This window comes from Danio aesculapii, chromosome 13 (assembly GCF_903798145.1).
Source record: "Danio aesculapii chromosome 13, fDanAes4.1, whole genome shotgun sequence".
Lineage (NCBI taxonomy): Eukaryota > Metazoa > Chordata > Actinopteri > Cypriniformes > Danionidae > Danio > Danio aesculapii.
Genome location: NC_079447.1, coordinates 34,472,399 through 34,485,371, shown reverse-complemented (window position 1 = coordinate 34,485,371; position 12,973 = coordinate 34,472,399). Strand labels below are relative to the sequence as shown.

The window sequence follows — 12,973 nt, the reverse complement described above, 5'->3', positions numbered from 1 at the left end:
AAACTATGCTACCAGTGAGCGTGAGTCACATGCAGATGCACAAATTTCAGTTAGTGAAGGTGCTCTGCTGTTGCTCTCTCCATGTAAGGAGTGAGTGATCCTCCAGGTCACATACTGACTATATAGCAAAGCTGTGCCCTGATTCTGTCTACGCTGACCTCCATTTTTACCCCTTTCAGGTAGCCAGCAGCTCTTCCACATGTATAAACATCGACAAACACACTTTATCTAGCTAACAGAGATGGCCTCTCTAAAGATATTTACTGCTAGTGTATGATAACTATTCAAAATTCCCATGAGCTTATTTCTGGACAAGGGATTTTTGATTGCTAAGGCCACAAAGTAAATGTGATGCGCAAATCATTTCAAAATAAAAGCTAATTAAAAAAAACAGAATAAATTACTCAGCTACCACTGAATTTATAACAAAAACAACTGCCCTGAATAAAGCTCAAGTGTTGACGGGATACATCCCTTGCTGTGTGACATAAAGCTGCAGTTCTTGGAGGCCTGAATGTGTATGTACAGGTATAAATGAGGCATTATAAACCTTCTTTGGTTACTGAATAAACATGAGCGTGATATCGGAGTCATCTGAGCAACATTCAAGAATCTCGTGAAAGTTGTGAACTGGAAATAAAATACGAGTAAATAAAACTGGATGAGTAGTGGAATGATAGTGACAGGATGTGATGTGCAAACAGAGGAAATGACCTCAGACCACAGGGTATTACATCACTGTCAGGGTATGTCATTAAGGGAATATTCTTTTCTTTTCTTTTTTGTATATTTTTGCATATTACAGATAAAGTGTATCATTTCTGTACCACAAAAATAGATAAGCCTCAATGTCGGGCTATTGCTAGAATGTTCGCAGTCTGTTTTGTACAATCAGTGGTGCAGCAATGACAAACTCCAGTTTTAAGAGGTTTTGAGCAGATTTTCTTCCAAAATTGCTCTATGAGTTTATAGAACACTGCAAGATTTAATGAGGGAAAGCCATAAAATAGGAATTTGTCCAAATGAGTTGATTAGTTTCCTCATTTTGGTTAAATTATGGCTACGTTGTACTAGTTTGTTTTAATTTAGTCAAATAACGACAACAATTTAATTAAAACAAGCCATTAATTCATTCATTTTGGTTATAAATTAGTACAAAGTGTCCACAATTTACCTAAAATGAAAGAGCAAGTGGAAATCATAGAAACTTCTTGGCCTTCATTTCTTTTTTACATCATGTGCAAGGCTCCATACTAAATTACTTATTTTTCTTCTAATAAATAAACTTCTCAATTCATTCTTTACACTTTCAGTCTTATTCGAACAAAGCAAACAAAGCTGATTTGTTCATATGAGTGAATACGGATGGGAGCTCAGCACTTGTTTCAGTCTCACTGAACACATTAATGGACCATAAAAGCTTCATTGGCTTTAGAATCCTTTCTCAATTTCCTACATTGTAAGTCTAGTTTTGGATTTTAGCTGCCTGTTCCTTCTCGACCTTCTCCTTGGCTTTCTCTTTCTCCACCAGCTTCTCTTCCTTTTGTAGCATCACCATGATCTCTGCAACTTGGTTGGTGGAGATATCGATGTCCTCCTTATCGATCAGCTCTACCACCTACCCGACACAGCAGATAAATATTAACATCAAATTTACATACAGAGTCAAACAGTAAAAGAAAGAATATCAAAAGACGCTACAGTGGAAATTAACTTTATACAAACCACAACTTTTTAAACTGAGGTCACTGTTTAGTAGGCCTGTCACAGTATCTATTTTTTGTTGCACAGATATGGCTACTAAGAACGCGCTTTCTGCATGTGCAATACTGCAATTTGTCAACCACAATCACGCGCAATACCTGTAAAAGCGGCCTTTTCATTAAAAAAAAAAAAAACATTTGTGCGCTTTAAGCAATAGCCCCCAGGTGGCGCAAGGAACAACCGCTTTTCCATTGACTTACAGGTAGTTGTCATACAGTACGTGTTATTAAATATTTCCTAAAAATTGCAATTAAAAAAATTAAAACAAGACTAATTTTTACAATACATATTTATTACATCATACATAATTAGGAAAAAATAGCAATATGTTAAATTTTTAAAGCAAAAAAACCTGTAGCCTACTATCAAATATTAGACAAAACACAAACTGGTCAGCACATTCAACTGTCCTCAGTCACAATTTGGCCATTTCAATAAAAAATTATAATTTAAACATAATAATAATAATGATAATAATAATAATTATAATAATAAATAAATAAATAAAACAATATTAATTAATTCTTCAGATTATTTCTAGCCTCTTTGGTTAAAAAAAAGTATATTTGAAAATTCCTGGATATCAACAATAGCCAAAATATATTCAAATTAATTTAATATGATCGCTTCTGGTTCTTCACACCTTTTTATTGCTCATTATTTATTTTAGAAATAAAGGTCCAAGATTTAGATTTAGTTACTTGTAATATGTTTTCTCTGTTTAAAAACAATACAGTAGTGAAAGAAGACTTCTCTTACATCAGATTATAGTCCCACCGATGCAACAGCCGGCAAATGATTCCGTTTGGTCTTAAAGCCTTATTCGATGGATTATTTTCATTATTCATTGATGGCATAGCAGTCAAAATAGGACAAATGTGCTCATACATATATGGGACAAATTCTTGATCTTTGTCAGTGAGGGTGGGTCCCAGATCACCTTCTGAAGTGGTTTGAGTGATCAGATTTATATCCGATCAGAATAAAACAAATGAAGTGACCAAACAGCCTCACAAACACAGATGTGTTTAAAATGACACTTTATTACAATATATATGTACGATATATTGCAGCAAACATATGCCAGATTAGTGATTTTGCTCTTGCGACCCCTGATAATATCGATGATAAACTATATTATTGTCATTTTAAGACCATTTTATGCCACTCACTAATGCCAGAATGACAATATGATATTATCCCAATGCATGTACACTCTTCCAAACAACAAATAATATTTTATTCTTAAGAATATTTCATTTAATTATAGTCATTTTAACTATTTAATAATTAGGCACTGGAATCATAATGTAAAAACGTATATCCTAAATAAATAATAATAAACGTAAACAAAAAAGTGCAAGGTAAAAAGAGGCTGTGATATCTGCTACCAGATCTATTTTTATTTGTTAGACACCCACATGAAAATATACCAAAGTAATTTATAGTAAACACTTTAGCTTGTTTTAAACCATACTGATGCTGAGACCTCTAATTTAGATAGAGATGTTGCACAATCAGCTACAATGTTGCTAGAGTTGGTTTATATGTATGAGTGATATAAAATGTTTGAAGCCATGTCCATGTGTTGTGCGATAAGTTGATATGTTGATTATTGTGACAGGCCTACTGTTTTGTGATATTTGAAGTTTCCTAATATCAGTAAAACAGAAGTTTTTAAGTATATTTCATGAGTATTTTAAAACACAGTACAAAAAACAGATAAACAAACGAGACATAAAAATACGAGACTTAAAAATAGCAATGATAAAATGTCAAATGTCAAAATTAGACAGCAGATTCAGAAAATGGGTAAAGCTATGAATCTGAAAGCACTGAAATAATGAAACGGCCAGATAACAGCCCAGATCTAAACCTCATTAAAAATCTCTAGGTTATCCTTGGCCGAGACTGAAAAAGAGGGTTAACTATGTTTCCATCCAATTATTTTTATACACATTTTGGAATATTGCATAAAAAAGCTTAAATGGAAATACCAAAAGGCGCATACATTTTGTAAATATGCATGAACTTCAATGGAAACACATTTACCAAATAAAATCCAGCATACGCATCAAAAAAGTAATGTGATTTTGTTTTAATAAATATGTGATAACAAAAATGGCAGCATTAATGGACAAACCAGCCGACCAACCACATTGTGAATGAACAACCATTCAACATCTAAAATGTTGTTTAGGTCATTCTAAAATCCCTCAGCCAAAGTCCATCAACAAAGTGGTTCAGTATTACCCTATCAATCAATAATATCAAATAGTGACCGCGTGCTTCCAAATGCCACTGTATGTTCATTGCGTTTCATCTTATAAAGCACAAATAATTTATTATTTTAAAAAAAGGCTCACAGTGGCTTCTCCTACTGAAGCAAATTCAATTTTTCTTTTTGATATTTGACAGCAGATTATTTGGAAGTGACTATTTTATTCTCTTTAATGTTTGAAAAATATGATATTGCAGTTTTGCGTGCATGGTGTATTGTCTGTATTGCCTGTAATACTGTATCTTTCTTTATATAAATACTTTTTATTTTTACTTTTCATCTGCACCAAGGCTTTGTTTAATTTCATTTGATTGACTATTTAAAAATCTGTGGATATTATCGGTGCATTTATCGGGTAAAATAAATTTGCTACTTTTACTGTAATAAACCCCCATCCCCAGAAGTGATTACTAGGCCTACTATTACTTTACAATACAGTTTGCAAATTAATATTTTCTGTCTTTTAGTAGAGATATTATATGAGAGACTTGCTTTGTTTACCAAATAAAGTGGATGTAATTGGATTTGCATTGTAAACATTGAATGAAAGTTAAAAAGGTATTATTTTTCTATTTTATTTATTAAGATTTTAGTTACGATACTCCCAAAATCATTCTGTAGAAATCTGTCTGGCCTTAGTAATTACCTATTGTTGCAATGGGCCAAATAAATATTTTCATAATTTGTAATTGACTCATTCTTTGAAACGTTAATATTAAGTTACGCAATTGCAATGCCTTGATTTTAGTAAGGTTAGTACACAGTCATAGCTATAAATGCAATGGTACTAATAATTGGCATAGTGTATTTCAGTTTTTGGCCTTGCTTTCCTCTTTTTCGGTTTTCTGTTTCGGTCAAGAATTTTCATTTCACTGCATCCCTACTAAAATTCAGAACAATGTAAAATCCATTATTTCTGAAGTAAACATTGTATTTATACATTACTCTCTTTTATAAATTTTGATCTCAAGATTTACTTCATGTTACCTTGATAACATCATCAATGTCTATCTTGCCATCTTTGTTTTCGTCGAGTGCCTCTGCGATGCTGAGCAGCTTGTGTTCAGGAATGTTCTGGATCTGCTTCATGACTGTAATGAGCTCGTTGATGCTTATCAGATTCTCCCTATAAGACAGAAAGATACTGCATACAGGGAACGGTTACTTGATAAAACAACAGGTAAGATGGTGGAGGACGAGTAAGTTCTCTGATCAACCAGTCGCATGCCAAGACAGAGTGCTGGGTTCCCAGAAAAGATGTTAGTGAGTTGAAGAGCTTTAGGAATCATTGCAAAATGTTTTGAGACATTGATTTTTTAAATCTTTCAGATTTTTTGACTAAATCATATAAGCTAGGGGTGTAATGATACATGTCACAAACCAATAATGTTTTGGTATAGGTGTTTAGTTTTGGTATGTATATTGAGACAAATAAAGTGCTGTTAAAAGGGGTTGATTGTAATGAAAGCTAAAAATCAAGTCATATATAACCAAAGACGTTGGAGACGATTTCTCTTTTTTTTGTAAAGGATATATTTGCTGGCAAAATGCAAAGGATGTAATGTTAATAGTGGTCCAGAGAGAATCTCATCTGTGAATGGAATGTCTTTATGTTCCAGATAATGCCAAAACAGCCATTCTGTACTGTAACACCAATGTGTCATGCAAAGAAATTGAGTCCTCAGTTCTAACAATAGCCTTGCTTAACCAGATCTACATACTATAGGATCTTAAATATACTTTGTAACAAAATCATTGTAGCATAGTAATTTTAACTACCTTTAAAGGGGTGATTTACACTATTCTGACTGCTACTGTAGAGATCAGAATTTATCTGAAGCAGGGGTTTTCAAAGTCAAAGGGTGTGAGCCTCCAATTAAAATAATATGCGTTAATTCTTAATAAATCTACACAAAAATATTCAGTCAAGGCTGGTGACTTTTATTATTCGATTAAAATGGTGTATGTGGCTGCTGTCACTTTAAGACCTTACACACAGTGCTGGGCGATATGGCAAAAATGCTATATCAATAATTATATACCATATTGAATGATAATGACATAAGTTGTTAATGCTTCCAGATTTAAAAGAGTACCGCAACAATGACTGAAGCCACAAAAATTAGAGAGTCCATTAAATGGCATAACATGTTTTCGGTTGATACATTTTTAGTGACAGAAAATTTGATACAATTCGAATATTTCAAATTCGATACATTTAGAAAATTTGATACATCTCGAATCTCTATATCTTGGTGGCCGAAAATTCAATTTCAACACACTTTTAGATTCCCATTGTTGCACATTTCTGCTTTGTAATTGACTCTTAGATCAATATAGAGTAAAAGAGCTGATCATTGTTATTGACATAAATTTGATCGCGATTAAATATAATATCATTTATCCGCCCAGCCCTACTTACACATGTATAATGACCTTTAACTGTTTACTTTCACTTTAGACATAACTGATCGTGATGGCATTTTAATTAAAGATATAAAGACAAAGTAACTAAAAATATTTGTAATACAAAAATGACAATAATATTTGGTTAAATGAGTGAACCGGTTTCTTAACAAAATATCTCCCCTATGGAAAATGGTAATTTAAAAATAAGACTGTGTGGGTGTCTCAATCAAGACAATTACCTGCGCATTATTTTCCACTCTCTATATGAAAAACATACCAAAACATGACTTTCAAAACAAAGTATGTACCAAAAATTATATTTATGTACCATTACACTCCTAATACAAACCTCATTTGTGGTTTAAAACAAAGGCCATAAACTGTTATCCATGTTTAACTTGCAGCACTGAGAACAACGAACGATTTCACAGCACAACCCTAATCACACAACTGATTCAATCCACAAAAACCAACACTAATTAAACAAACAGGACTAGTAAAAAAAAAAAAAAAAAAAAAAAAAAAGACAAGCACACCCCTGGTGAATTAAATTATTAAATCAAACTACATCACCCCGCCCTCCAATAATTAATATTTGGTTACAAACTTGACAAAAAAATATGGTGTTTAGTCCATATTTTTAAGTTAATAATGCTTTTGATGAGCAAACAAAAAGAAAATCGAGAAGTCTCTCCTGTCCTTACCTTGGCAAGTCACTACGTTTCTCAAAGAACAATCTAAAAAAACAACAAAAAATGTTTTTAGTTGGACTGGGAACCCTTTTTTTTTTTGATTTTGCGTTCACATCCTGTACAGTTATTCTTCCACCACCATTTTACTGTCAACTATAACTTCTCATTATAGAGACACAAATGCACCATCAGACAGAAACCATAACATACAATTCCACACAAACTGTAAATCAAAGTGTCTTACCCAATTGGTGGTGTGGTCCCGCTGTCCATCTGCCCGTCTAGCACCATCTTGTCCTTCTCCAGCTCAGTGATGATCTTATCCATTCTTCCGATCATGCGGTTGACTCGCTTTGACAGACGCTGACTTGCCTTAGACTCCTCCACTGCCTTCTCCTGTCCCGTCTTGGACAGCTCTCGCTTTATCTCCTCCAGGTCCTGTAGAGAGACACACACACATTCTAATGTATATATCTGAAATGAAAATGAATGAATCCTACACTGTAAAAAAATATTATGACAAAAAGATCAAGACGACAAATGTTTTTGTTACTTTAATATTAATTAATTAGTTTAGTTATATAAAGTTTAACTTATTTTTAGTCAGTTGGACTAATGTAAGTTGAGATGACTATAAAAGTTCATTTGTTACAACAACAAAAAATAGGTAGCAAGAATTTTTTTTACAGTGTAGTGCTGGGCAATATGACCTAAAATCAAAACCAATACACTTTACCTAAATTTCTATTATTAAATGATTATTTTATTTATTCATTCATTCATTTTACTTCAGCTTAGTCCCTTTATTCATCAGGGTTCGTCAGCAGATTGAACCGCCAACTTATCTGTCATATGTTTAACACAGCAGATGCCCTTCCACACTACGGCCAATTTAGTTTATTCAATTCACCTATACCGCATGTCTTTGTACTGTAAGGGGAAACCGGAGCACCTGGAGGAAACTCACGCAAACACGAGGAGAACATGTAAACTCCACACAGAAATGCCATCTGGCCCAGCCGGGACTTGAACCAGCAACCTTCTTGCTGTGAGGTGACAGTGCTAACCACTGAGCCACCTAGCATGCCTAATTTTTTTTTTAAATTCATTTTATTGTTTAATTATATATAATCCACTTATTATAATTATAAAATCCTCATATTTAAGGGAAAAAAACTGAAGGAAAGTGAGTGATACTTGACACGTTGAAGGTCATTTAAAAAAATAAAATAAGTGTCTGTCAGGCTTCTGAATATTAATTATATTGTCTGCATTCACTATTTTCTGAAGTGAAAATGCAGATGGATGGATGAGCGCTGGCCTTTGAACCTCTGCTGATTTACATGCGGCACGTCAAATATCTTACGTGTCTCGCTTTCTCTTTTTTGCACACCTGAGAGAAACGCACACGCTCAGTCTGTCCACACGTGCTAGTATGTTTTAAAGGGAAAGTATTAACACTAAAAAAACTGAAATCAGGGTCCATACACATTTCTTACTATTAAACTTGCATGACTTTTCAAAGGGTTTCTAGTAAATTTTCATGACTTCTTTTTTGTTTCAAGTAATGGGTATGTATACGTGGTAAATAATAAGAAAAACAATACATGATAAAATTTATTACAGCCTATCGTAAAACAGACAGTAGTCTAATTAGTTTCAATTTATTTTATTATTAAATTTATTTAATATTTTATTGTTAAATTTCATTATTATATTTGTATTATAAAATTTTACAATATTATTAAATTTGTTATACATTACATTTATTTTTATTCATTCGTTCATTCATTTTCATTTCGGCTTAGTCCCTTTATTAATCAGGGGTCGCCACAGCGGAATGAACCGTCATGTTTTACACAGCAGATGACCTTCCAGCTGCAACCCATCAGTGGGAAACATCCATACACAAACATCATTCACACACATACACTACGGACAATTTAGCTTACCCAATTCACCTATACCACATGTTTTTTGGGGGAAAACGGAGCACCCGGAGGAAACCCACGCGAACACTGGGAGAACACTACACACAGAAATGCCAACTAACCCAGCCCGGGCTCGAACCAGCGACCTTCTAGCTGTGAGGTGATTGTGCTAACCACTGTACCACCATGCTGCCCCTATTTATTTTTATATCTATGTAAAATTTACTTGGATGATGCTTACACAGCAATAATAATGTGAGAGTACGTGATTGGCCAAGGACAGAAAAAAAGTAAAAACAACTAATTTATATTCAACTATACAGATATTTGTTAAAAAAATTTTTTCTTGACTTTTCTAAAATGATGTGGGGCTTTTTTTTGCGTTTTTTCCAAAACTTTTCCAGGCCTGGAAAATGCCATGTCAAAATTCCATGACTTTTCCAGGTTTTCTGTGACAGTATGAGCCCAGTGAAATCTTCATCACTGGGGAAATTACTTTGATTATAGTTTAAGAATTTTGTTTTCTTTTCAATAAATCATCCAGCCCAAATGAATGCATCTTTACGCTTGTGCTTCTGCTCTCACACACCTCACTGTACTCCTGCACATCATCCTTCAGGTCCTCCAGCTCCTCTTTCTCTTTGGTGAGGAGATTCTTCTGCTCCTTCAGTTTGGTGCAGGCGTCGCTCAGCATGTCAATCTCTTCCTTAGTGATCTCCTCGCCCTGAAAAATGAAACGCAGCGTTTATCAACACTCACCCTTGTAAACGCACACAGACATTGACATGCATGAGAGGCAGTGTTGGGGAACCTTTGAATCAGTGGCGGACTTGACCTTTTGGCGCAAATGAGGGTTCGGTGCTTGCTCCACAGTCCATAACAGTTTTAATGAGGCAATATACCAAAAATTTAGGACATTCAGTGGAAAAACAGCTAATTAAAATATACATTCTACATATAAAATAAGTGAAGTACATCTTGAATTTTCTGTGCATAGCTACAGTAACAGTTATTGTACAGTCAATTTATCCTTTAAAAACGAGTTAGCCAAGTCAATAAGAGAAATTATCTTATTTTTAGCAAATATTTTATCAAATGATGACTTTGTTAAAAAACAATTACACCTGGAAAGATGACAATAAAAACAAAGGGCTCTATTTTAACAATCTAGACACAAAGTCTAAAGCACAAAAGCATTAAGGGGTGTCTGAATCCACTTTTGTGATTGGATTTGCTATTTAAACAACGTAGCACAAAACGTGAAACTTACTGTTGTGCTGGTCGAAAAATAGTAACAAATCACTCCATACACACCTTGCAGGTGTATAATAGGGCCCAAAGTGTTGTTCTGAAGCTTAGAAATAATTTTCTTTTTCAAAATTCTTTGAATATTAATATAAAAGTTCAAAACACAGCATTTATTTAAAACTGATTTAAATTGTTTTATTAGATTTGTTGCTTTATTTGAACTGATTTGAATGTTTTATAATATTCATTATAAACAACTTTTTTAAACAATTTAATTACCTTTTCTTTTTTTTAGCATATTAATGCATCTTTGATTAATAAAAGTAAAAACAAATCTTACTGTCCACAATTTCTAAACAATAATTTAACTTTAATTTAAAATCAAAACTGATTTGAAAACAGCTGAATTACTGTCTCACTTTTGCTACTCCCCAACACTGATACAGACACACTGGTTACTATTTTATTAAAGGATCAGTCAGAGGAAGGAAAGGTTTCCAACAAAAGTCAAAAAGGTGACTAAAACCAACTGAAACGCATTATAGGGCTCATTCACTGGTGGGTTTCTGCATGTTTCACTGTCCTACAGACTCACACAAACTCATACAGGGGCAGAGAGTTGAGGAGTGAAGTTGGAAGGAGGACGCAGGCATTACCACACCAATATCTGCTCTTCAAATCAAGATATTTAGATTATAATTTGTTTATTATAATAACATTAACAAATAATAATGTTTGTGCAGTCCAGGCTCATTAGAAATACATGCTTCAGCATACATTTTTGTGAAACATAAAAAGAGTTGTTCCAGATACGTTTCGTTGCACGTTTCAGAAGACAAATCCATTAGAGGGCGCTTTTTTTTTTTGTCTAAACTTTTGTTTCACATTTTTGTGAATGTGAAATATATTACGTAAGGTATGTTTTGATGTATGTTTTAATGCAAGTCTTTCTTGTAAACATCCTGGAGAAAGCAGAGCTTGTCATACAGCTCACCAGCAAACCACTGACCTAAACCCTTCTCTAAAACCTACAAATAATGTTTTCAAAAGCAAATATAGGAGAAAACTGCACTGCAACCACATAGTTTTACCTTTATTTTACACTGCTTTTATCTCTTTAGTGGAAATAAAATTTACTGGATCTGCATCACAAGTACAACACTGTACAGAGTGAACTACCTGACCCTGCCGGAAAAGTTGTCCAAAACTACAAACTATTAACAATAAATTTATTAAATTATAAATTATGAACGAAGTTTTTTGTGGTATCATTGATGCTGTGCAAGGAACTGCACAAAAATAATGCTTTTTTGTCAATAATGTGTCCCTGTTAATATCATTTGTGCGAAAATAAGCATGTTTAAGTACAGCCAAAACATAAGTTTTGCTGTATGTTCAAACTACTCATTTAAAATGAGCTAGATCAACACAATTCTTGTGTTATTTTGGGACAACTTAATTGTTTTATGTTCAATCCCCTTAATCAACTTGCGTTTTGACAATATGAAGGAATTGTGTGGAATCCAGCATTTTTAGTGTACGTTTTTGCAGTTTCACAAAAATGTAGAGCGAAGCATGTATTTTCCATGAGCATGTGTTGTGTTTGTGTCTGTTGTGCTAAATATAACCTAATCATATGCTAACGGAACCTTTTCTGAAAATGTAAATGAGAGAAAGGCACAAAAAAGTGACTATGAGAGCAGAACATCAGTGTGTTGAAGTTAGAATCAGTTCAGCATCTAACCTGAATGCGCAGATACCTCTGCCACTGCTCGAACTGAAGAAATAAACACGCAAAATGATGCACACGACAACACACCGAAACAGAGAAAGTCATTCCTGTGACATGTCAGCACAAGATCCTGTTCTACATTAACATGACAGAAATGGATGAATGCAACACTCAAAATCATTGTCAGAATCATCACTTTCTGTTTTTTTTACTGCATTTGGCCTGAAAAGACTGTTTTAGTTTAGTTTAAGCTCTACTGTTCGTTATGCTTGACACAGAAAGGAAATTTGTCTTTAGCACTGGATTTAAGACAACAACTGCATGCATACATACAACAATCACAAAATAGCAACACTCATCAAGACAACAACATAAGTTAAAATTTTAAAAACATATTAGCCCCATACATGTTACTGCAGATTTTTCTTGACAACCACCCCCTTCACTTCAAACAGTGATCCGATTTAATACAACAACAGCAATTGGGATAAATTACTTTTTATAAGCATTTCTTTGGGCTTTAGGAATTCTAAACTTGCACCTTGATGGTAACACTTCAAAAGCAGAGTGAAAGGGATGTGTATTATCTTTAAAAATCACAATTGCTGTCTTTTTCCATATAAAAACAAAGTCAAAATAAATAAAATCTGCAGCGAATGTTGTTTTTGACCAGTTATCTTATTTGCCTGATTGATAATTTGCAATACTTAATTTATGTGAAGCTGCTTTGACACAATCTACATTGTATAAGCGCTATACAAATAAAGGTGAATTGAATTGAATTGAATACTGCCTTCTTCTATTTAGGTGTTGTGTTACCAAACCATGAAACAATATTATATGTGAGAACAGTCGCTATTAATGGTCTATAAGCCAAGTGTAAAGTCTGTGTACTAACATTAAAACTTCTCAACCT

The 12,973-nt window shown here is 33.6% G+C and overlaps 1 protein-coding gene across 2 annotated transcripts in view; it reads right to left on the bottom strand.

Annotated features, from left to right (window-relative positions):
• Nucleotides 1-1,221: 1,221 nt before the first annotated feature.
• Nucleotides 1,222-12,973, bottom strand: part of letm1 (leucine zipper-EF-hand containing transmembrane protein 1) — a 60,598-nt gene continuing 48,846 nt past the window's right edge. Inside the window, exons 11-15 of one of the 2 annotated variants that reach the window (XM_056470360.1) lie at nt 9,667-9,801; nt 7,391-7,584; nt 7,159-7,191; nt 5,033-5,171; nt 1,222-1,618 (exon numbers count right to left, since the gene is read on the bottom strand). In XM_056470360.1, coding sequence (XP_056326335.1) covers nt 1,466-1,618; nt 5,033-5,171; nt 7,159-7,191; nt 7,391-7,584; nt 9,667-9,801 — 654 coding nt within the window. In that variant the 3' untranslated portion in view covers nt 1,222-1,465. The remainder of the gene's footprint in view (nt 1,619-5,032; nt 5,172-7,158; nt 7,192-7,390; nt 7,585-9,666; nt 9,802-12,973) is intronic. The other variant, XM_056470361.1, reaches the window with a different exon arrangement.